This window comes from Pseudonaja textilis, chromosome 2 (assembly GCF_049901715.1).
Source record: "Pseudonaja textilis isolate UNSWEBS1 chromosome 2, rPseTex1.2, whole genome shotgun sequence".
NCBI classification, from domain to species: Eukaryota; Metazoa; Chordata; class Lepidosauria; order Squamata; family Elapidae; genus Pseudonaja; species Pseudonaja textilis.
In genome coordinates this window covers 58,809,682-58,835,245 of record NC_141991.1, presented here as the reverse complement: position 1 = coordinate 58,835,245, position 25,564 = coordinate 58,809,682, and the positions used below count along the sequence as shown (strand labels likewise).

The window sequence follows — 25,564 nt, the reverse complement described above, 5'->3', positions numbered from 1 at the left end:
CCCCACGCCGTCTTCCCCTTTAAGGCAGGAACGCCGTTACTAAGGCGGTCGGAGGAGCGGGCAAACTGAATCCCTCCGGCGGCAACAGTCGAGGAGGCCCTTGGTTCCGCTGCGGCTCTCGGGGCGCGATGGCCTTCCCTTGCCTGGTAAGGGGCCATGCTGAGGTGATGTCGGCGCTGGCTGTGGGGCGGATGGCTCCAACGCGCAAGGCAGGGAGAAAGTGGGGATGGATTGATAACGGGGGAGAGCCGGCGGAAAAATCAAGGCGAGGCCGGCCCCGCTGCAGCAAATCTGCGGAGAGAGCCAGGCCCGCCGATCTGCGAGAAGCCAGACTTCGCGCTTGGGCCGGTGATTTGAGCCAAGTTAGGCTGCCTCAGCCCGACGTGACTGACCCCAAATCGTGGACTACTGCCTCGGCGCAGAAAGAGGGGGCGATCCTGAAGTCGCGCCACATCAGTCTAGATCCCAGCAGCGCTGAGTCGCGCTCTTGAGTGTTGCGTCTAAAGTTCCTCCAAACTAGGGGAGGTTCCGCCTAGGAAGAGAAGAAAAAGATCTGGGTAGAAAGCCCCCTCCCGCCCTCGCTTTACCATTTTCTAAGGCTCTGGATGATTTAAGTAGTTTAACTGTGCTTGCTTGCCAATACCAGAACAAGAGTTGGAAGGCACCTCTGGAGGTCTTCTAGTCCACCCTCTTGTCGAGCCCGACCTGCCCTTCTGGGCCTAGAAGGACGCATCCCCCTCCCCCACCATTTCTTTTTATTAGTAACACCTATGTGTGTGCAAGGAGTTAAGATTTTCTCTTTAACAAATCCCTGTGCTAGATTCGTCTTCCTGTATACCTATGCATCTTTATTAAAATTGTAGGAAGCCTTCCCTTCTTTCCTGCTATACCCCCTGGAGGGAGGAATAAGTATCAGGAGGCTACTCAGATAGAATAGTGAGGGTTGTAAAAAAAAAATGGATGTAAATTATTTGAAAAAATACTTTCTGAATCATAGATTTTTTTTCTTTTTTTAAATTGAAGTATGATAAACATTATCAAGTAACTAAATTAACATAATTCCAAGATGTACTAAGAAAAATGATACGAGAAATGCAAAAATTTTACCAAAATGTAAACAAAGAGGCAGGATGGGTACATATACAAATTTACCATATACAGGTGGTTCTTGAGTTATGACCACAATTGAACCCAAAATTTATGTTGCTAAGTAAACATTTGTTAAGTGAGTTTGCCCCATTTTACAGCTTTTTGGGGGGCCACAGTTGTTAAGTGAATCAAGTTAGTAATGGTTGTTAAGTGAATCTGGATTCCTAGTTGACTTTTCTTGTCAGGTTGCAAAAGAGGATCATATGACCCCAGGACACTGCAACCATCATAAATATGAGTCAGTTGCCAAGTATCTGAATTTTGATCACATGACCACAGGGATGCTGCAATGGTCATAAGTATGAAAAATGGTAATCAGTCATTATTTTCATTGCCGTTGTGACTTTCAGCAGTCACTAAATGAACTATTGTAGTGGAGGACTAGTTGTATGTAAAATATTACTGTGTTATATCTGTCAAAGCTTGATGAAATTGTGATTCCTGCCTCTGATGTCTCCTTATTTTTACTTTTTTTTTCTAAAGTGGCAATTGAAGACATCTTGTTAATCCACATCTCAATTATTATGGCATCTAGTTTTTCCAATGTTGAGCAAATTATACCTGAATCATAAATTATCCCTATCAATTTGCTTCAGATTTTATTGTAAATTAAATGTCTTGATCATAATTGCTAAGACTCCTTTATTTACACAGCTGTAAGCTTCAAGAGTCTTTTCTTTGATGCTGAACCATTCTCTAAATATATGATAAAAAAGAAGTTACTTGGAAATATAACTACTTTATATATGATGACAAAGTTGCTTTCTGAATAGAAGCTATTCATTTTAACTGAAGTACATAATCAGAAGTTTAGGGGAAAATACTTCAGAAATGTTCTTCCTGTTGCTCTGTTAGTAGTATTTGGACATTGTATGGGTGCTTCTTGGCTTGCCAGTTTAATTGTGATCTCTAACAACTCAGTTTACTATTACAGTTATAAAAATGAATTTTGGAATATTGCGATTCCAAATATTTTTTATTTTAAAAAATCCTAAATATTAGGAGAGTGCTGTAAGAGCTGCTAATTAGAATATATCTTTTCTGGAAGTATGGTGTGAAAATGTAATGTTATGATTTCATGTATCTGTATTTCATAAAATATTGCTATTAAAGATGAGGTAAAATTAGCTCAAACCTTGACATAATAAATATGAAGCCCACTTCATTTGACTTGCAGCAACAAATCTTAGGCTGAGTCTATTAATTGTTCTAAGCCAAAAGATAGCTTCTTTGGTTTTCGCTTAATGTAGGGTATACCGTATTTCCCCATGTATAAGCACCCCCTTTGTATAAGCCACCCCCCCAATTTTTGGACTGTGAAGTTTTGAAAAAAATGTTTTATTAGAGAAACAAGTTATGAAGAAAGAAAATTTACAAAGAAACAAAATTCGACGTCTAGATCTACAACTTCGGTCATGACGCCGAAAGCGGTGCGGGCGACGCTAGCAATCTACGCATCGGAACGAGAGTAGGAACGAAGCATTCAGGCCGATGCCTAGCGTATGCATTTCTATTGCGTACTCGCACTCGTAATCGTATCATCACGTACAATTTTTACAAAAAAGTATAGCATACTGCTGGAAAACCAGTTTATTCCTACTTTATTATTTTATGCATTTTTCACGTATAAAAAGTGTACCTGCTTTGTATATGCCACCCCCCTACTTTTTGGGCTTGAAAATTTTGGAAAAAAGGGGTGGCTTATACATGGGGAAATACGGTAATCCTAGTTATCGTTGTGTCCATATGCTTAGAGTCGAAATCTGAACTCAAGACATTGTAGTTTGTTCAAAAGACTAGTATGATTGGAGAATCCAAAATTAACATATTTGGTTACTTTTGTGTTATTTTTCTCTTTTATATTCAAACAATGATTTTGACAGCATCCCTCAATAAATATCTGATATTGATTTTGTGGAAGGAAAGCTAAATTCAGAATTTGGTTAATTAATCACATTAAACAAATATTTAAATATGGTAGTGGATTTTTTTGAGCCATGGAGAGACCGCAATGTTTTGTACTCTATATTTAGAGCACTGTCTATGTATTTTCTAAATTATAGGATCTCTGTTGTTCCCTAAAGAAGGATTGTAAGTATTTCCTGCTCTGTTCCATAAGCTGTGTGGCAAAATCAAAATTGTTTTCTAAATCTAAATCTGAAGTAATTGATTTAATTTTCATCGGAATCAGATCCAGTTAAAACTCAGTGAACATAACTTTTTAAATTAAGAATATAAAACAGTTTAGTACTTCAGAGTACAGAATTTGATTCTTGGCATTGGCTTTTCCCCCTGCATTTCCCATCACAAGATACATGAATTTTTAAGAATATGTTTGCATTCTTATTAGATAACATTTGTTTCAATATAACATTTATATAGGAAGATCCAACTTTGGAGAGGAATTTCAAAGGCCACCGGGATGCAATAACTAGCGTGGATTTCAGTCTAAACAAGAAACAGCTAGGTAAGTTACTCTCTGAACATCATTTTGTTCAGGTTTATTTCCTAAAATAAGCAGATTACACACAGAGACATGCATGTACACTGTTAAAACATTTCATTTAACTTTAAAGGAGAGCAGTTTGTAAATATGTTAATCTTAGGCACAAAGTCATATGTGTCAGAGAATTGAAAGGATACTACAGATTATTGTGATTTTAATAAAGGATAAATTGGAGGTGCCTCCTACTTCAGGGTCGCCAACATCCAGTCCATGGTCCACTACTGGACTGAGGCCCATTCAGCAGAAGTGGCAAGTGATGCACATGTGCGCACAGCTCCACTTGGGTGAGTAGTGGGTCTGCCGCTTGCGCAAATGGAGCTGCGCTCACCTGTTGCTCCCCCTGCCTATCCACAAAGCCAGAAAGTTTGGAGACTGCTGTCTTAATTATAATGGTAGTTTCACTTGGAATGACATTGGTGTTTGTCATTCTTCAATTTGTTCCTTGTCTACTTTTAAGAAGAGCCTCCAGAAGTACATTAGGAAAATCTGTTGAGCTGGTAGTTTGATGAAACTGGCCACTCCTTTTTTCCACTGACTTTGTAAAATAAGAGATTTACTTCTAGTCATTAAAAATATAATAAAAATATATTTTTTATTTCATTTAGTAAGTGGCTCTATGGATTCTTGCTTGATGATCTGGAGTATGAAACCGCAGATGAGAGCCTATCGCTTTGTGGGTCACAAAGATGCAGTAATGTGTGTTAATTTTTCACCATCTGGCCACCTGATTGCTTCAGGTTCTAGAGATAAAACAGTTCGTTTATGGGTTCCAAGTGTGTAAGTATAATAAATTATATTGGTTACCTTTTTTCTAGATTTCCATTCTTACATAAATAGAAAAATATTCATTTATCTCCTCTAATCCAGGATGCATCCTGGGAAGATAGGATGAATTGTTAAGATTTTTTTAAAAAGATCTGTAGCAGACACTTTTTCAAGTGCATGCTGAACTAGGAAGATTTATGTGTTATTTGCTGTTTGTAACTCTATGGTAAGAAGATAAATACATTACTTATTGCATGAAAATCTATTTCGGTTTACACTGAGCTGGCAACTTGGTATCTGTGTTTGGAATAAATAAATAAATGAAATTTAGTTGGTGACACAATACATTTATTTTTCTTGAGATGAAATTATATATGTTCCTGATTGTGATTTTTCCTCATTTGATTACAGAGCTACTCAGTTTTCATATATCTTTCTTTTTATATGAAAATGCTTAACATTATGTTCTACTTTTCTTTGTTGCTTCGCACTTTTAGTAGGTCACTGTTTTATTACTCCCAAGTGTTGATTATTTGCAGCACTATTAAACTAATCACCTATTCTAGCCTATAAATTGAAATAGAACCCTTTCTTTCTTTCTTTCTTTCTTTCTTTCTTTCTTTCTTTCTTTCTTTCTTTCTTTCTTTCTTTCTTTCTTTCTTTCTTTCTTTCTGTCTCTCTCTCTCTCCCCCTCTCCCTCCCTCCTTCCCTTCTTCTATCTTTTCATATTTGATTTACTGTACTGTATAAATTTAAATTCAACAAATTTCTGTTAATGTAAAAGTGTAAATGAAAACAAATGTGTACATTTACTGAATGACTTAGAAGTTACTAACATAATTTTTTTGTGTTTGTTTCCCTAAACTAAGCAAGGGAGAATCAACTTCATTCAAGGCTCATACAGCAACAGTCAGAAGCGTTCACTTTTCTAACGACGGCCTGTCATTGGTTACAGCCTCTGATGACAAAACAATCAAAGTATGGGCTGTCCATAGGCAAAAATTCTTATTTTCCCTGAATCAGCACATAAACTGGGTTCGTTGCGCTAAGTAAGTCTTTTTTAAAAAAATGATTTTGTGATCATGTATAGGGTATTGTTGGGTTCAAGTCTTTCTTAGAGATTAATATTGCATAGGAAGCTAGGTGCAGTAACCTTGCCTTGTTCTTAAATTCTCTGCAGCCTCACTCTGCTTATCCATTGGAGGAAACTCTGGAAGGAGAAAACTGTTGCTGATTTTCCTCTGATATGTAGACTAAGGGGAGACAGAAAAAATGTGAGGGCAGGCTAGGCCGACAGTGCACACACTCATTGTCTCTGTGCAATGCTATTTGCAGAAACAGAAAAAGATTCTGACTAGGGCTTTCTCAAACAATACCTGTGAAGATCTGTAATAGAGCATGTATTCTGTTGTGTAATATGCTTTTTCTGAAGGCCTTTCCAAAAAGTTTCAACTGAAGCTAAATACTGTTGAACTTAATAGGTTTAATTTTAAAATAGGTATGATGAGAACTTCACTGCTAACTTGTTTTCTTATACATTTTAATACTTAGAATTTTAGACCATACAGGAGAGGAAAAAATGGAAACATGTTTACAAAAATAAAAGCTCTGATTGAGAATGTATATTATGAGCTGTCAAAAAACAGAAATCCATTGTCCTGGTTATAGAATAGATAAAATAATAGCTTGCCAGAGGAAGATTTAAAACAAGTGTCTTATTATTTATTAGAGCTGTGCAAACCATTTGGCCGGAGGCGGGGAGTTAGTAACAGCCCTGCCTTTGATGCTTATATATGTATATACAATGTGGGAAGGCCCTCAAAGTGGTCACAGTGAACTTTGGAGAGGGTCCAAAGCTTCACTGTTTTAAGCAGTGGGTTTGGGTGGGGGCTTTTGTTGCTTGTGAAATATCACTCTGAATGGTTCACAGAGCCCCTTATAACCAGGTAACATCGCCACCATTCTAGTAATTTTCCTCTGAGAATAACTCAGATATAATTTCCATTGGCTATTACTGAATGTGCTTCCACAAATGTCTTTTCTCCTGCAGATTTTCTCCTGATGGAAGATTGATTGTATCATCCAGTGATGACAAAACAGTCAAACTTTGGGATAAAGCAAGCCGAGAATGTATACATTCTTTTTGTGAGCATGGTGGGCAAGTATCAATTATAGTTTGTTGGGGCTTGTCTTATATTTTTTTAAAGCCTGTAAAGAAATATTTCTTTAAAAATAATGCTATACCATTTATTTAAGTCAGGTAGCATATCAATTTAACAATTTTTGTAATGCATTTTATGTACTTTGATATATTAAAAAATCAAAGCAGTAGTCCACAAGCATTATTACTTAAGTTAAATTCTAACAATTTCTACAACTAGTGGAACTGCTGGGCTTCTCCTTCCACCCACACATGATGAAAACCCTAGTTTTTCCTAGCTCTTCCAAACTAGTGAGTGGCATAAAAGGCACTTGGAGATAAAGATAATAAAGGTAGCTTAGAGGTACAATTAGTCCAAAAGACTAGTGGGCTGAAATAAGAAAGTGACCAGAAAAGCTTCTCAAAAAACTATGGAAGAATTTACTGTGATTTATGGAACGCTGAATATAAATTTTATAGTTAAGAGTTAGCATTTATTGAGCGAATTGCACTAAAGACAGGTCACAGAAGTACCCTTTATTCCAAGCTGTTTTCATAGCGTTACATCTAAATTTCAGGGTGTTCAGGCGTGAAACTTTATGCAAATACTGTAGTAGGATCCAATCTGGGTCAGTCACTGGGACCAGAGGTTTCATCTTCCAAGCTTTTGGACTCGTGCTGGAGCCCATCCTCGGGGAACTTTCCCCTAGCAGAATTCTGCTAACACATTTTGCTAGAGAGAAGATTCTTGAGGGTGGGCTCCAGCATGAGTCTGAAAGCTCAGAAGATAAAACCTCTGGTCCCGAAGACTGATTCAGATTGGATCCTACAACATTATCCTGGGACCACGTATATTTGCCTTAATTCATGAACGACTGTAGTCTTGTGTGCAACCATTATCCTTATAAAAATGCTTATTTTATTTAAAACATAACCTCACATCATTACACAAGTTTCTGTCAAACCCAGCTATACCCATAATTTAGGATGATCCCCAGTAAAAGTTACTAGACTTTGTGCATACCGTTGATTCAGGGATTCAGTTTGTCCTAATGCTCCTATGGATTGGGAGCTATTTCCAGTTGTTAGAATCATTGTGGTTATATAAGACTCAACATTAAAGCTATTGTGGTGACCTAATTAAACACTTGACTTTCTACTGAACTCTTGTTTAGGTTTCTAATGACAATAAATAGGGTAGGTAGAGAGCATCATGTAACCACGAGACTCTTTTGCAGTTCTAAATGGGAATCAAAGCCAAACATGTAAGAACTAAATGCTGGACCTTGGTTTAGCCATCCCCTTGCATTGAGCCTTATGAAATAAAGAAGCTGCATACCCATTGTGGTAATGTAGCTTTACCCTGCTACAAGAAGGCTAGGATCCCTGGGATGAGCATTGCTCATGCCTCCCTTCAAGGAGATCAAATCCACCAATGGAAGGTTTTCAAATCTGAAAATGGAGGAACACAAATATTATGACCCTTTCTGTAGATTCTCTGTTTCTAAAGGGGTAAGAAGTCTACTGTCGGATACATATTTTTAGTGAGAGAATTCCCTGATTGCTTTGCCTTATCAGGAAGTTTAAGAAGTATTCACTCGTCAAGCAGCACTTTTCAAAAACTCTATAGGGAACAGAACAATCGTGTAACTTTTAAAACAACTTTTTTCATTTTTGGTTTAGATCTTTTTCCTAATTTTTAATCATTGCAGGTTTGTCCCACACGTAGACTTTCATCCCAGTGGTACATCCATTGCTTCAGCGGGCACTGACAACACAGTGAAAGTATGGGACGTTAGGATGAACAGGCTGCTGCAACATTATCAAGGTAAGCAACCTGTGCACTGTTAGACTGGCTGTGCTCACTGCTGCACACCATAATGTGATTTGATTGAGTCTAGCTTAGTGCTTTCTGTATACTTTGTCCATTCTAATTCATTCATTGCATTGTAGTTATGGGAGCAACATAAACCATGTAACCAGTGAACAGAATATTTGCTAAGCTTATTGAAAGAGTTTCAGACAACAATAAACTCCCAATGATGAAAAAAGCATGCTGCTTTGATATATTTTTTTCATGTTTGACGGCATGAAGAATTTTGTTTCGAAGGTTAAGCAGTACGTGGACATCATTTTTATATAAAAACATACTTTTTTAAAACAATGCAGCCCCCAATTCCTTTCTGATTGTACTATTATGTATGGATAGTACTGTTAACTTAAGGCAGTTAAATATTTGAAAAGTAATGATATTATGTCTTTAGTGTATATGTTTATTTCACAATGAAGCATGACTACAGGTAGTCCTTGACTTACAGCCACAATTGGCACTGGGATTTCCATTGTAAGTTGGTGCAGTCACAAAGTGAGGCATCACCTGATCTCATTGACTTATGATGCCAATCCCAGTCTTCCCTGTTGCAGACATTAATTGGGCTTCACAGTTCATTAAGGGAGTACCCGCTCCAATTCAAATTAATTCCAGGGGGAAGCCTTAAAAAGCACCAGCATGTATTCTGTATTCCCCAGCTGCCTTCTGTCCCAGTTCCGTGCATCAACTGTTTTCCTTTTGCACCCAGTGCTGCATTGACTTTGTGGTCTCCTTTTCGGACCCAGCTTCTCTGGTAAACTTTTGCTGCAGTGTTTAAGGTTGTATTTCTCGGGGCTACAAGGCAGGGTGCAGTGTTGCCAAAAAGGCAGATATGGGGGGAGGGAGCTAAGCAGGTAAAGTGGGTTGGTCTGAGAGTGAGTGACTAGCCCAAAGTCACTCGGGGCTTCTATACCTAAAAGAAGCCTAGAACTCACAGTTCTTTGATGTACTTGGGACATTTCTGAGGAGCAGTGCCATTAATCTGTCCAAAGTTCACCTTTGTTACTACTATTCACATAAAACTACACGAGTGTTTTTTCTATATGAGGATGCTTGAGAGCGAAGCTATTCTATAACAAATTAAGAGCTAATTTTTTCCAATTCTTTTTTGTTAGAATGAGTCTTTCACTTTTCTCTAGATCTTTAATTTAAATGAATGTATGTAACATAAGGTGGCAAGCGGTTCAGTAGTTAAGATGATGGGCTTGTTGGCTGGGAAAGCCAGCAGCCCAGGTTCGAAACCTGAGCACCATGTGATAGAGTGAGCTCCCGTCCTTGCCCCAGTTCCTGCCAATCCAGAATTTCAAAAGCATGCAAGTGCGAGTAGATAAACAGGTATTGCTTCGGTGGGAAGGTAACAGCACTCCATGATATCATGCTGGCTACATGACCACAAGAATATCTTTGGGCAATGCTGACTCATTGGCCTTGAAACAGATGAGCACCGCCCCTATAGTCGGTAAAGACCAGTGGAGTAAAATCCGCAGGGACTACTTTCCTTTTTTTTTTAATGTAACATGCATTTTTTTCCCCCTTTTTCTATAGTTCATAGTGCTTCAGTGAATTGTCTGTCCTTCCACTCCTCTGGAAATTACCTCATTACTGCTTCTAATGATTCAACACTAAAAATATTGGATTTATTAGAAGGCAGGCTATTGTACACCTTACATGGTCACCAGGTAAGGAGAGCTGGTTCGGAACTAATATATTGCATTTGTGCATGCAATAACTATGTAAACAATTCTATAGCAGAAGTTATTACACATGGATTCATTTATACCTTTTACATACAGGTATCATTACAAAAATACACAATTTTCAGATGGGACATTTCTGAAATACATGGAGATTAGATCCTGTTCTAAAGTCATAGGAAATCAGCTGTTTTTAGGCATATTTTGGTGTGATTATGTTTGAACTGAAAATCAATTGATTTTAAGTATTGATTTTTAAAAAATGCTCCAACATTTCCTCAGAATTTCAGATTTTCCCAAGAACTATTAAAAAAAAAACCTCATGTAGCAGTTTGATTAATAGCATACAACATTCTAAAAAAGATCACTCTTCTTTTTAACTTCAGGGCTCACAAAAAATTATATGTTAAAATTCTAATAAAATAAAATCAAATAATAAAAATGCAATTAAAACCCAGTAACTATAAATTCAGTAGAATTTTAAAAGGCACAAAACCCATTAAAACCTAGCTAAAACAAGTTAAGTATGTTGGAGAAAAAAATACTATATAAAAAATGAAATGCTGGGCATCAAAAATATAAAAATTGATACCAGGCAAGTTTGTGGGGTGTGTATGTGTGTGTGTGTGTGTGTAGAGCGCAGAGGTGGTATTTAGCAGGTTCTGACCAGTTCTGGAGAACCAGTAGCAGAAATTTTGAGTACCACTTCTAACTGGAGATTTTACAGTATCCTTCCCCTGCTGCGCCCACCAAGCCACGCCCACAGAACTGGTAGTAAAAAAAATTGAATCCCACCACTGGTGTAGTGGCAGTATTTCATGAAGGGACCATTATGACGGAGGGTTATTTGAGTTTTGGAGGGGAGAATTCTTTGAAAAAAGCATAGTGTGTAAGGATCTGTGCCATAATTCTTGTTGTACTGTGGTGTAATGATAGAATGCAGTTTTTATATCTTTCAACTCTAATTAACCATTGATTTAATGTTGATTAAAGTTGTAAATGTTTATCTATGATACTTGAATCTAACATTTCTGAGACTGTCTGTTCTCCCAGTTTTCATTCCTGTGTACTTGGAAATCTGTCATCTGCATTATAGTTGACTTTAGCAAGTTCTCTTTAGCAAGTTCTAACAATAGATAAAAGTAGATTTAAAGATACAAGTATTAATAATTAAGTGTTACTTATGCAAGTAATATTAGTCAATTGGATTAAGAGCTTGTTAAATTTTTACACTTTGCATGTTTGTACTAAAGACATTGCTTAGCTCTACTATGGTTTATAATCTTAACAGTTGATTACTTCTCTGGGAAGTTTATTCATAGGAAAAGGCCAAGATGTCTTAAATGTACTTTGACGTAATGTATTTCTGTACCGGAATAAGTTGCCAGTTGATTACATAGAGAATACTGCTAAGTTTACATTGCCGTCTTTTATAATGGTGCTTACTTTTCAAACCAGTAAGCTTGTTAGGGAGATGGAGTTTAATTGCTGACATTTACAGCCACACAATTTGATATATATATATTCTGACTGTAATTTTAAGTACAGTATCTTCTTTTGTGGAGTACTTTCCCTTAAACTATAAACAAGGCTTGGAATGAATGCGTAGATCCATTGCTGATACGTGCTTAGTAGGAAAACTACGCTTCATGCTTTATGTATCAGTCATCTATCATCTCCTAGGGAAATTACTGCTGTTCAGTGGGATGGATACTGTTGTGAATGACTTAGAAATAAAAGTGATCTAGGAAAAACAAAGACTTCTTGGGAAAATCAAGTACAATTGTATTTAACTATTTTCATTAAAATGAGTTCATGCCGGATTTTCAAAATAAAGTGATCTCAAGGCAATTTACAAGATAGAATTAAAAAGAATACAATGCAGACTACCATTAATAAAAACAGCACTATTTTTGTATGTACTATTTATATGCAAGTTCTATATAGATCAAATCAAAAATAATATTGTTATTCAAATAGCTTGGTGTGGGTATTGTAATAGGGAAAATATGCCATCCACATAAGGCTTTCATATGGATATTTAGTACCTCCAATCTATACTAAATGGTTGTTCTTTTTATAGGGACCAGCTACCTGTGTTTCTTTTTCAAGAACAGGAGATTTTTTTGCATCTGGAGGTTTTGATGAGCAGGTACTGCCTTTTTAAATAATTCTGTAACAGGTATACCTTTAGGACAGAAATGGTGTATGCTCACAAGTACTGTGCAACTTGTGGCCATTTTAAAACAGGCATCCTGACAACTTGTTTGATTCCAAGGCAAAAAGGCTCTTTGGAATGCATAAGTGTGCTTATATAGTGCTCTAATTGCAACTCCTTGAAGCAGTTGTGCTGTTTCCTGTGATCACTGAACCCACAGGAAAAGATGCATTTGGCTTTGGAGTTGCAAACAGATGCTCCCATGCTAACCAATCTAATTATGCCTTCAGTAATTGTCTTAGAGAGTGCATCAGGGAGCAACTTAATCATTTGCTGTTTTATAACAGATTATACCTGCTGTGGCAATTATTTTGTGAATTGTCAAGAAAACCATCCACTCATCAACCAGTGCTTGTGAGCATTTGTGCCCTACTCTGAAATTAGAAAATGTGCCCGTTGATTCAAAAGAGTTGGGAATTCTGTGAAGTAGACATATGGAAAGGGCTACATTAATGCTTTAGAAGTGTCAATGTTAAAGCTCCTCATTTTATTATTAGTGGTTCTGGGCTTTCCTGGGAAGAAGATACATTCACATGTGACAAAATGAATATTTTATTAGCTTTAATTACATACTTCATGTGGCAGATATAAAAATGAGTTAAATCTGCATCCTTTTCACATTATTTTTGAAACTTCCTAAATAAAAATTATTTAATCATATTAAGAAAGAGAAAACTGGAATTGCTGATAGTGATGACTCTAGTAGTATATCAGGCCTATAGGATCCATCATTTTGATGCCATGCCTGGCCTTCTGCTCCAAGTCTCATGCCTATCAGTTTATTCCAAGTCCTCAACTCTCAGAAAGAATTTGTTTCCGCAGCATAGAAAATATCTTTATGATGGAAGCATTCAATTCCCATTATTTCTTATGAATGTTTGTTATTTTAGGGCAGTGGTGGCTAACCTTTTTGGGCTCCTGTGCCAAAAATTGTGTGCGCACTTGCGCTAATGTGCCAGCACCCAGCAAGCAATGTGTGCACCCCCCAATCATCTCCCCCACCCCCTTACCCACATTGTGCCTCCCAGCTGATTTTCGGCCTGTTTGAGGCCTTTTTTGGCCTCCCAGAAGCTTGAGGGAAGCCTGTGCAGCCTTTGCAGGCCAAAAAATGGGCCCATTTAGTCACTTCCGGTATTTCCGGAAATACAGGAAGTGACAAATGGGCCTATTTTTCGGCGTGCAAAGGCTTTCCTCAGGCCTCTGGGAGGCCGAAAAAGGCCTCAAACAGACCAGAAAATCAGTTGTGAGGCACACACATGCGCAGTGAGGTAAGTTTGCCTGTGGCTCGCATGCCGGCACAAATGCCTCTGAGTGCTACGCATGCCATAGATACGCCATCACATTTTTAGGGCATCGCCTAAAACAAAATTAATGTCTTTAGTACTTCTATGGAGTTATTTTTACATAGAAAAAGCAGAACTCCCAAACAGCCAGTATTTGGAAGTATTCACCTTCTAATTCTGGTGGCTTGGGCTTTGCATACCCTACAGTTTTTCCTTTGAGAAGCTGGATGAGAAGTAGTTTGCGTTTACAGATATTCTCAAAGAAATCACTTGTATGAGGAGAGCACAGATAATTCTAGGAGCACTTGGAACTTAATTTTTGCTTGTTAAAAACTAAATTAGCACTCTTAACAAGAAGGGAGAAGCTGGGACTAAGAATGAGACAGAAAAGTATTTTGAGATTAAAAAAATAGCAATTATACCTATACCATGGTTTTTAATATAATATTTATCCAAGAGAGTCTTAATACTAAATTTATTTAGGATCTCAGATTGAAATCTTTTAAATCCATTTCTGTTAAAACCGGAATTATATAATATTTAAAATGAGTGAAAAGTGGAATTATATAATATTTAAAATGAGTAAAAAGTGTACACATTAGTTAGCTCCCCTTTCTGGAGGTGTTATTCTTATAATCCTGAGTGGGTTATTTAAACATTTTTACATATTTTTGTAAATTTTACTTTTATAGGTAATGGTTTGGAAGACAAACTTTGATGCTGCTGATTATGGTGATACAATACAAGCCCAGAAGTATACTATGAATGCAAATGGTAGTGATTGTGGTAATAATCTAAAAACACAGAATGCCATTATGCATATGAATGGCTGCTTTAACAGTATGGTAAGTTGATGGAATTGGTATTCTAGATTTTTCTGTTCTGGTTTGAAACAACATTATATCCTGCATTCCTAGATTTTTTTTTTTTCTTCTGTTCACTGGTGTTCTCGAAACTTCCTGAACAAGTCTCTGCAGATCTCTTGACAAGGTTTTTCAGAAGAGGTTTGCCATTGGCTTCTTCCTAGAGTTGAGACAAAGTGACTGGCCCACGATCACCCAGCTGACCTCATGCCTAATGCAGAACTAGGACTCCTGGTATCATTTCTAACCTGATGCCTTAATCATTACACCAAACTTAGACAATAAGACTAATATATTTATTTAATATGGTACAGGCAGTGCTTGACTTGTGGTCATAACTGAGCCCAACATTTCTGTTGCTAAGTGAGACACCTGTTGAGTGAATCATTCTCCATTTTACAGTCTTTCTTGCCATAGTTGCTAAGTGAATCACAGCAGTTGTTAAGTTGGTCACATTGTTCAGTGAATCTGCCTTCCCCATTGATTTGGCTTGTCAGAAGATTGCAAAAGGGGATTGCATGACCCCAGGATGCTAAAACTGTCATAAACATGAATCAGTTGCCAAGAGCCCAAATTTTGATCACATGTTGATGGAGATAATGCGAGGGTTGTACGTATGAAAAACAGTCATAAGACACTGTAAATGAACTAAATGTTTGATTGTAAGTCAAGGACTACCTGTAATACAACCAGGAAGGAGGCTGGCCTGAGAAAATGCAATTGGCGTTTTTTTTTTAAAAACTTAACAAGGTCTTAGTCTGAAGAGCAATTGAAGTTAGATTCTCCCAATCTTAATTTAACAGTATAATCAGCACTTTACATCTTGTTTGCTTTCTCCATATAATTGCTGAAAACTGTCAGTAGTGATGATAATTCACACTCAGAAGGATCAAGAGAATTCAAAAGGATTGTTTTTGATAACTGAAAGTTTTTAACTGTTGTAGAACTTTAGAAATTTTACTTGAGTTAAGATAGATGGGTGCTATTATTACAAGGAAAACACTAGAAAGAAGCTCATGTGTTAGTGGATAGAACTGAAAATATGGGTTTAACAATCTGGCTTGTGCATGTTGATTTTTCTTAAAATAGAATAGAATAGAATACTTTATTGGCCAAGTGTGATTGGACACAAGGAATTTGTCTTGGTGTAAATACTCTCAGTATACGTAAAGAAAAGGAATCAAGAATCATAACGTACAACACTTAATGATAGTCATAGGGTACAATCAACAATCAAATCATACTAGGAAACAGTCAATATAAATCGTAAGGATACGAGGGACAAAGTTACAATCCTACATCCACAAGTGGGAGGGGATGGGTGATAAGGAGTGATGAGAAGATTAACAGTAATAGTAGTGTACCCTTTGTAAATAGTTGAACAGTGTTGAGGGAATTATTTGTTTAGCAGAGTGATGGCTTTCAGAAAAAAACTGTTTTTGTGTCTAGTTGTTCTGGTGTGCAATACTCTGTAGCATCGTTTTGAGGGAAGGAGTTGAAACAGTTTATGTCCGGGATGTGAGGGGTCTGTAAATATTTTCACAGGCCTCTTTTTGACTCGTGCAGTATGCAGGTTCTCAACTGAAGGCAGGTGGGTAGTAATTGTAGTAATCTTATTCTGATACACTCTGCCATTTTGAACCATGAAACCATATTACAGTGATCTAATTCTTAGCTCTGTTTGAAAGAAATTGCAACATAAAATAGGTCTAGTGTTCTGTATTTTTAGTTTTTTTTTTAACATGACCCTTACTTAGCATTTCTCACATAATTTTTTGTCACAGATAATTATTAGTTTACAGATAGATTTAAAAAAACAATACAATGGGTAAAAAATAAAAATAATTGATAGGACAGCTTAACTTTAGAATGTGAAACTATATGAAACATTCAAAGGCAAAGAGTAAAGAGCATTTGAATCTGAAGTGACCAAAGATGCTTTGACTCCATTCTTTATTTACCTGTCAGCTTTCTACCTGAGAGAAAAGATGCACCTACAATACACCTATTGTATTGATACTACAATAACTGGATTTAATGCCTATCAGATAGATTTTGTAGTCTCGTTGTAAATTATAGTGTAGAAAATATGTGAAATAATTTAATATTGGATAAAAGAATTGTCTTTTGGTGAGATGTGGCAAACAAATTAATTAATAAATAAAATCATTAGAACTTGTTTTTCAGGATTATTGTTGAATTTACACTTCTGTAAAGAACATTTCTTCTTCAGTCCTCAGTGCATAGATGTTTTGAACATTTTTGTAGATACGTTGTTTTGTCTAATTTGGCCAACCTAACTAACAAGAATGATGGACATATAATAAAAATTCCAGAGAAAGACTGCTTTTTTCTCCTTTCTATCTGACAACTGTTTCAATTCCAATATTTTAATAGAGATTACAAACAATTAGGTAATAAGGATTCTCATAATTGAACTAATGCTCATTTCTCTATCTTTCCATTTAACATTTTTCTGGCTTTGATTCCATCTCCGATTAGTATTAAACATTCCATTGTGCTGAATAAATTTTGAATTGGAACATTGAACTAAAATAGTGTCATCTCTTCACCAGTATAAATTACATAGTTTCCCTTCCAAATAGTTTGTATGTAGTTTTTTAAATATTGACTGTAGAGCTCAAAAAGTGCATCTGGAGAAGAATTTTATAACCAAACAGTCACTTTGTTGTTACGCAAGTTTGAACATTTCCTTGATTCAGGATCTGAAGGCATCAATTTCCTTCACTGAAATGATGAAATTTGGAGTATAAAGTTGGAGAGGCTTTGGTTTGAAAAACCAGAGGAGGCAGTGGGAGTCCAGCATGGGTTATTTAAAATCAGGACTTATCAAGATGGCTGCACTATAAACAGAGGAAAAGGCCAGCCAGGACTTAAATGGCTGCCCATCTCATCAAAGTGACTCCGTTCACTTTGTTCACTTGTTACAAAGCCAACAAGAAGACAAAATAAATAGCTGACACCCAAACAACCATCAGTATAGCCATTTAACTGACTCTCCCTGCTTGAAAACACAATGATGTCTTCAGGGTCTTGGAAAAGTCCATTAGGGTCAGAGCCAGTCTGACCTGGGGGTGGGAGTTGATGTTCCACCAGGCAGGCCTGCCAGATGATATTCTTTAATTGATGGGACATTTGTTAAAGTAAGGGATGGTATGCGACTTGAGATTTGGGGAAAGCAGATTGATTATCTGGATGCTTACAGTGAAATTGTAAGCATGTAGAATAACACAGATTCTTCTCAAATGTTTGGTTGCAGAAACCAATGGACACTGGCTATAGCGAGCAACAAAAAGCTGGAAACTACAGACATGAAAAGGTAAGCCAAATTGAATGTCTAGTTATTAGGACACTATTGCTTTGTTTATAATACGTTGAAAAATATTTTAAAAATGAAAAATATTTACAGTACAACGTTTTAACAGGAAAAGGATCTTCTTTTATTAGATGAGAGCCACATACATTCTTTGGACTCCCAAACATGGTCAGGGCCAGGACAAAACTAAATTTAGTTTAACTTAATAGAGTTTATAATTGCCCCCACACTCTCTCTGTCTCTTTTTCATTATTTTCTCTCTGGGGATATGCCCAAAGTGAAAAATGGACCTATGTGGATTTTCCTTCATCTGCTGAATCTGGTGTCCCACCAAGGATGGAGATACATAGCTGGGTATCATCAGAATACGGATGAAAGCTCACCCACAAACTCATAAAGACATATTTCTCATATTTATATGCAGGTTATCCTCAATTAATGATCACTTGTTCAGTGACTGAACTTAGAATGATGCTAAATGAATGGTAATTAAAACCAGTCCCTGAAGTTAGAGCTGTCCCAGCACCCCATGATCATGTGATCATGGTTCAGGCGCCTGGCAATTAACTTGCACTTACTACAAGTGCAGCTTCTCATCTTCCTGTCATTGCAATTTGCAACCTTTCCTGCTAGCTTTCTGCAAGTAAGTCAATGGGGAAGCCAGAGGGAAGGTTTCAAGTTGCCCCAGTAAATTGCTCCTGTTCCTGCCACTTTCCTGCGCACCATCCCTCCCCATCACATCTAACTGCACTTGTGCTTGCCTGCAGCAGCCATTTGCATGTCTTCCCATCTTTTGGTGCACCCACAACAGATTTGTACCACAGCAGTCACTTACCTGCCTGCTGGCTGGCAAGCTTTTTGGGACTTGTACCTTTCTGCCATTCACTTTGCTCCAGGTTTCTCTTTTGCTGTTTCAGTTCTTGGAGGTCCCAAACATGAGTTGCAGGTAATAGCTGTCGCCATTTTCCTCCGGTAACCTGAACGAGAAGATATGTAGCAAAAACAGCTTCCTCCTCCAGATCATTGTTCCCCGACTATGGGGGTTGAAGGCAACATTGGCACAGCTCTGTGGTTTAGGCACCTGTTCTTCTGTGTCTTAAGCTTCTATGCACATGTTTGTGCCAATGTGCCAATTTAAATATGTATGTCATGAGAGTGACAGGTCTTTTATTTCATTACCTTCATTGCATCTCTCATCCTCCAGCAAGTGGGGATGGATTCTGGAGATTTTCCAGTTAGACAAAAAACTCAAGAAGCTGGAACGGCAGAACTAATGCAAAGACAGCAAGTACAAATTGATGAGATTGGGCTTACCACTACTCTCCAGCACATCGTGGGACAGTTGGATGTCCTCACTCAGGTAAAGAAGACTTTGGCATTTTGTTGAAGTGTCATAATATTATAAATAGTTTTTATAACAATGGAGTCATGCTGTTATGGAAAAATAAGTGAGAGAAATATGATGAAGAAACTTCTGGGTAACTACATATGAAAATCTCTCTATATAAAAGCGAAATATCACTCATGCATCATCACAAAATCTCCAGAACCGTAAAGCCTACAAACTTGAAATTTGCCACATATGTTCCTCTTGGCTTCTAGATGCTCACTAAGAAAATATTTTTCAAAATGATCGTCAGAGCATTAGTATTACGTATATTAGATGCTCTGATAAAAGGAATTCTACTCCCTCTGCCCACATGAAAAGAAATCTATTCCAAATGCAAAACACAAGCAAAGGAGAAGAATTTCAGTTTTACTTTCACAGCACCAAGCAGCTTTAGTACAGAACGGTTGTGCTAAGACACACCCAGGCTCTTTGCTGTCTTCTTCTTGCTCACGCTGCAAATACTGTTTCAGTTTCCAAACAGCCCTCAATTCTCTCACACACTGACAGGATGCTAGCCAGATGAATACCAATGGATGCTGACGGGCAGAGGCAGAATTTCCCCCCCTTATTTTCCTCCCCCAAAACTAAGCCTGACCGCATAGCTTCATAGCAAAACACGGATATCGAGCTAGTTAAGTCACAAACAGAAAATGCTTTTTATACTTGCCTTGCATTGCAATGGATTAGTGATGGAAGGCAAAGGAGAATTTTCTGATTTTCATAGCATTTTTCATTTCTTTGCCTGTAAGTTGCTAACATTTGGAATTAGCTTGTGTGCATAATTCATAGCCAGCAAATTCCTGCCTTATATGCTGGTTGCCACTAAACAAGACGGATGGTATACATATCTAATAAACAAGTGTCCATAGCAAAATGCTTGACATTTTAACTTTCATTTGTATTTCATTTTTTTCTCAAGGGGGCATATACGCCATTCTTTTATCCAGTTTTTTCCCACAACAGGAGAGAGAGGTTTGGCTTAGAGATAGTGAACCTTGGCCAACATGCCACAGAGGCTCGTGGCCTTCAGTATTTTCCTATACAGTATTTTCCGTATACAGATACTGTGGGTGGTGGTGGTAGTAATAGATTTATATATGCCCCTATTTGGAAAATTGTGAGGTGACTTTTCTGTAAAGTTGGACTGTCTGATTGGAAAAGTTTAGTACATTTATATAAGAAGAGATTACCAGGCTTCCCATTTCTTTACTTTTTTTAACTGGCATAGAGCTAGTTCAGATTGGAAACTTCTAAATGCTCAAGTCCCTTCTCAAAGGTATGTTGTATATTTCCATGTCAAGAGAATAATTGATCTACGTGGGTCGGGTAGTCATTAATTCAATTAATTCAACTTTTGCCACAACCAGCTTTTTTGGGAATATATCTTCTGCTACATTTAAATAAATATATACAGGTATATATATATATACAGTATTTATATATATGCGTGCACATATGAAAGTGTTTACATGCAGATGGTAATTAGTAGAAATAAGAGGGCTGGAATGGTGTGATACTTTCCACATCTGGATTACAGATAAAGAAAAAAGAATGTCTTCCCAATATCAGATCTCAGTCTTAAAAAGTCTTAGGGAAGGAGCACATTGGAATAGTACAGTCAAGGCTCCAGTATGATTCTTATGCTTAGAAATGTTGGCCTAAAGATGAGTTCTGAGAAAATTTCATAAAAGAATTTTGCTTTGGGAATTCATTTGGATTGACGTGAGGCATATGGCCCTATAGGTAGTTCTCAACCTATGACCATAATGGAGCCTGCCCATTATGTTTGCAAGTTGTTAGGGTCATTAAGCAACATGATCACTTGATGATGATGATGTTATCCATTCTGTTGTGTACGACTCTTGGTGATTCTGTGGGCCAGGTCTCGACCCTTCTTCCCATCTTGCACTACTTCTTTGAGTTTTTCTATGCTCTGGCTGGTGTCCGCTTTGATGGTATCCAGCCACCGTGACCCTTCGTGGCCTGGTTTCCTTTTACCACCAACTCTTCCAAGCTTAATTGCTTTTTCCAGTGAATTCCCCCGCATGACATGGCTAAAGAATTGAGATGTAGTATTATGATTTTGCTTGCTGGTGACATGCCTGGTGTTATGCAGTCCAGTACTTGTTTGTTAGCCACCTTTGCTTTCGAAGGAATATGAAGGAGCCTTCTCTAGCACCACAGCTCAAATGAGTCTTTTTTTTTTTCCTGTCGTGCTTTTTTAAGGTCCAGCTTTCACAACCATAGGCAGCTATGTGGGACACAATAGAGCAGACTAACCTGATTTGGTTGCCAGACTAATGTCCTTGCTTTTTCATATTCAACTCCTGTTCATCATGTCTGCGCAATCCAATGTTTTATTTCTGCACTGCATTCGCTGCTTTCAGCTATTTCTACTCTCCCCAGTGTAGTCATCAAAGGACCGTGCAGATCATTAAGTAAAGCGTGGGGTGCCTCAGGAATGGGGGAGGCCATAGGAGGGCTAGCACAGGCCCAGGCCCAGGCCTGCCTGTCCCAGGCTTTCCCCAACACTGAAGCACCCTGTGCTCCGCTTCCTGCCCCTGAGGGCCTCTGCAAGACTTGGATCTACTTCCCACTCAACTGGGTCCCATACCCTTCTACCCAACCCCTGTCACTAAACGCACATTTATCTTTAGAAGAGCCCAAGGGCCTCGTGTGAGGGAAGGACAACAGGCCTCTATGTGCCGTGGCATCCCTGGCTTCATAGCTGCGTCCTGAAAACAGGTGCTATTTTCAGAGTGGCCGGAATGAATGGTGCCCGCTTTTGGGCCGAAGCCACATGGCCTAGGGATGGAGAAACTTTTAGTTCAGCCAAGACAGTGACATTACAAATGGCTATCTGCCCATTCTGGATGTGGTTAGGTATAATCCAGGAGACTTTTGAGTATTACTGAACATATGTAATGCCATCCCTGAAAAAAACATTGTAAAAATACTGAGTGTAGTAGAGAAATGATATTCTGATCAGTTTATATAGTATGCAGTTTATTCATGTACGCAAAACTACTTTGTGTTTATTGTATGTAATGTTTATTATTTGCAGTATTTAAAAAAATACAATCTGTAGTAGTCCATGCTTAGTACCTATAAAAATGTTTTTTGACTTGAAAATTTTGCTTCATTACTGCACGATGGCCCCAATCTTCAAGATATTTTGGGTCGGGTAAGAATTTTTCCTCCATGGTGACAAGTTCCAGAAGAATAGCTTTGTTGCAATGAACTTGAAAAAGTTTCAAGCAAGAACTATATCGTACCTTTAGCATTTCTTTGATTAGTACCCTAGAATGAACAGCAGAGGGATCTAGTCACATACCATGTTACACTGAAGAAGCATCACTCTGTTTTCTAATCTGTCTGAACTATATAGCCACTATCATTTTAAATATGTGTTTTTTTAATCAGTCATAAGGCTTAAAAGAAATTAAGGAAACTAATGGAACCATTGCCAGATTGCTCAATCCCATTGTGGAGTACTCTGTATCATTCAGCAAACTTTCCTGCATAGTATTTTCCCAAGCTGTACCTGGCCCATTTCCTCTCTACAGCTAGTCCTCAACCTACAAATGTTCATTTAAAAATGGTTTGAGGTTACGATGGACTCAGAAAAAATGACTTACGACTCTTCCTCGAATTTATAACCATTGCATCATTCCACAGTCAGATGAATGGAATTCGAGGGCTTATCAAACTGCTCACATTTATGATGATTGCAGCATGTTGCAATCACATGATTGCTATTTGTGACCTTCTCAGCCAGCTTCCGACAAGCAAAGTTAATTTGTTGCAGTGGACTTAAAGATTTGCTTAATAACTCTGTGATTCACTTTACAACCATGTGATTTGCTTAATGTAGTAAGAACAGTTTTAAAATTGGGTCTCCACGTGATGACTCACTAACCCTAACAACTGCATTGCTCAGTTACCAAAATTCCAGGGCCAATTATTGTGAATTGATGATTACCTATAGGGATTTATGGCATTCTTATAGCATCAGCCTCTCAACATGGAAGTAATAGGAATCATATTCCCATTATTATTTTGGCTTCACGACAGTAAGATATTTAAGCAGATGTTATAAATTGCTAAGTGTGTAATAATTTGGTATCTAATGAAAAATGATAATTTAGCTTTCTTGGTACTATATATGAGCCTGGCATTGTTATGTGCTAGACTTTTGCAAAGTGAACCAGTTTGGTCTAGTTGTTAAGGCATCAGACTAAAGGTGGGAAACCATGAGTTCTAATTCTGATGTAGGCACAAAGCCAACTAGATGACCTTGAGTCAGTCACTCTCTCAGCCCTGAGAAGCAGGTAAGGACAAGCCACTTCTGAAAATCCTATTCTTCTCCTGCTTCAAGGAAGCTTTTGAATTGCAAGGGAAGTCACTAAATTTCTGAAAGAATCTCTCCCCATACTTGATGATCAGAGAGTTCTTTTAGTTTGGGATTGGGTGCAATATTGTTTAATGTTTTGTCGACAATACCTGTGCTGGAGAAGTGAAACAAATATATAAAAGAGCAAGCTTGTTCTTCCTGAAGCTGTAAGATCAACTAACAGAAGAAGCAAAATTGGAAAAAAGGATAATTCTCCATCCTTTCCACCTGCTGGCCTTGGTGTAGAATTAACACCATATTTTCTTTTCATGTTAGTTTTTCCCAATGATTAAGATAATGAATTATTTAGTGGATTATATACATTTCTATTTTGGATAATAATTTTCCATTAAGTTCTAGGAAATGGCCAGCAAATTTGATATGTAATGTGGTGAAATGTTTTCTTATGTAATATTGTGCTTTTGCCGGTGCATGATTTTTCTGTGTGTTTATTGCTTTTAGTAGTTTACTCTATTGCACCCCTTTCTTAGAAAAAAACAGCCCATGGTATCCTTAAAGAAGATGGGCAGCATAGCCTAATCTTACATATATTTATTCAGATGTAATTCTCACATGAATCTGACTTGTTCTAAGTAGTTACCTGAAATTGTTGTCTTTTTTTTACATTTAAAAAATATTTGTTTATTCAAGATTTCAAGAAATTTTTTAAAAAGAGAAACAAGTTCTTACATTTTACAGCGTTGTCATAACAGTGTGCAATTCGATTCATTTACTAGAAATATATTGCTTGTTTACTAAGTCCTTACTTATATTTTTATTAAATTTATTTATTTACATTTCTTTACATATATATATAATATATTTACATATATATATATAAAAAAAAACTAATATATAAAATATATACATGCATACATACATATATAATATATATATATTTAATATATATTTAGTGACCCAAGCCTCACTAAAAGCCTCCAATACAGGAAACAATATTGCCAGCCAATCAAGACAGAAAAAAGCCACAAAACAGACAGAAGATATTAGAAACACCAATCAATCAGAACACAGCAAACGCCAAGACCAATGAACACAGACCAAGACTCCCAACCAATCAGGATGAAGAAAAAACCATTCTGGCACAGCGTAGGCTAGCACCAAATTTAAAACAGAAACGGCTGTGAAAGTCTGACTCACAGATGAACACTATACAGAAGCCTGATGATGGCAGATGAGATTCTGCTGAAACTTTAAAAGCACGACTATAATGACGTGGGAAAATACCCGAACAAAGCTGAATACCATACATACATGTAAGTACCCGCGAAAACTTAAGAAAACACAAACACACACACATATATTTTCTTAAGTTTTTGTGGGTACTTACATGTATGGTATTCAGCTTTGTTCGGTATTTTCCCATGTCATTATGGGAATAATGACGTGGGAAAATACCCGAACAAAGCTGAATACCATACATATATATATATATTTACATACACATACGTCATGTATCCTATTCTTCTTTAGAGTTTGGTCATTTTCACTAAACAACATTGTTGTCTTATGCTAAACATATAGCACATTATGTCATTATGTCATTATCTTTCTTATTTTGCAGACTGTGTCCATTCTAGAACAGAGATTAACATTAACAGAAGACAAGCTGAAGGAATGTCTTGAGAATCAACAAAAAATTGCTCAGAGTAAATCTACCTGATTCTCCCCCAAAACTGACGGATACATTTTGTATGAATGGTTTTACATATTTTATTAGAATAAACTGTATAGCTAATAATGTTTGTAAATACATTTTGGTTAAGATTAAACTTTCCTTTCTTATTAAAAATGGCCAGATGTGTTGCTTGGCTTTACTGTTCTGATGTCCAAGGTTTATTTAGCAAAAACATTTCAAATCTAACAGACTGAAATGAAAGTAGAAATGGATATTCTTATTTTGAAACCGATCTTTTTGAACTTGAAGAAGACTTGTTG

The 25,564-nt window shown here is 37.2% G+C and overlaps 1 protein-coding gene across 2 annotated transcripts; it reads left to right on the top strand.

Moving 5' to 3' along the window:
• Positions 1 to 4: 4 nt before the first annotated feature.
• Positions 5 to 25,418, top strand: POC1A (POC1 centriolar protein A). 2 transcript variants are annotated; one of them, XM_026725029.2, is made up of 12 exons: positions 5 to 146; positions 3,532 to 3,616; positions 4,261 to 4,432; positions 5,290 to 5,469; positions 6,471 to 6,578; positions 8,273 to 8,388; positions 9,976 to 10,109; positions 12,208 to 12,276; positions 14,318 to 14,470; positions 17,769 to 17,828; positions 19,030 to 19,185; positions 25,191 to 25,418. In XM_026725029.2, the coding sequence occupies exons 1-12, from the start codon at positions 129 to 131 to the stop codon at positions 25,287 to 25,289; spliced, it is 1,350 nt and encodes a 449-aa protein (XP_026580814.2). In that variant the 5' UTR covers positions 5 to 128; the 3' UTR covers positions 25,290 to 25,418. The 2 variants fall into 2 exon arrangements, with proteins under 2 accessions (XP_026580814.2, XP_087780134.1); XM_087924008.1 differs by lacking the exon at positions 5 to 146 and adding an exon at positions 1,329 to 1,460.
• Positions 25,419 to 25,564: the final 146 nt, after the last annotated feature.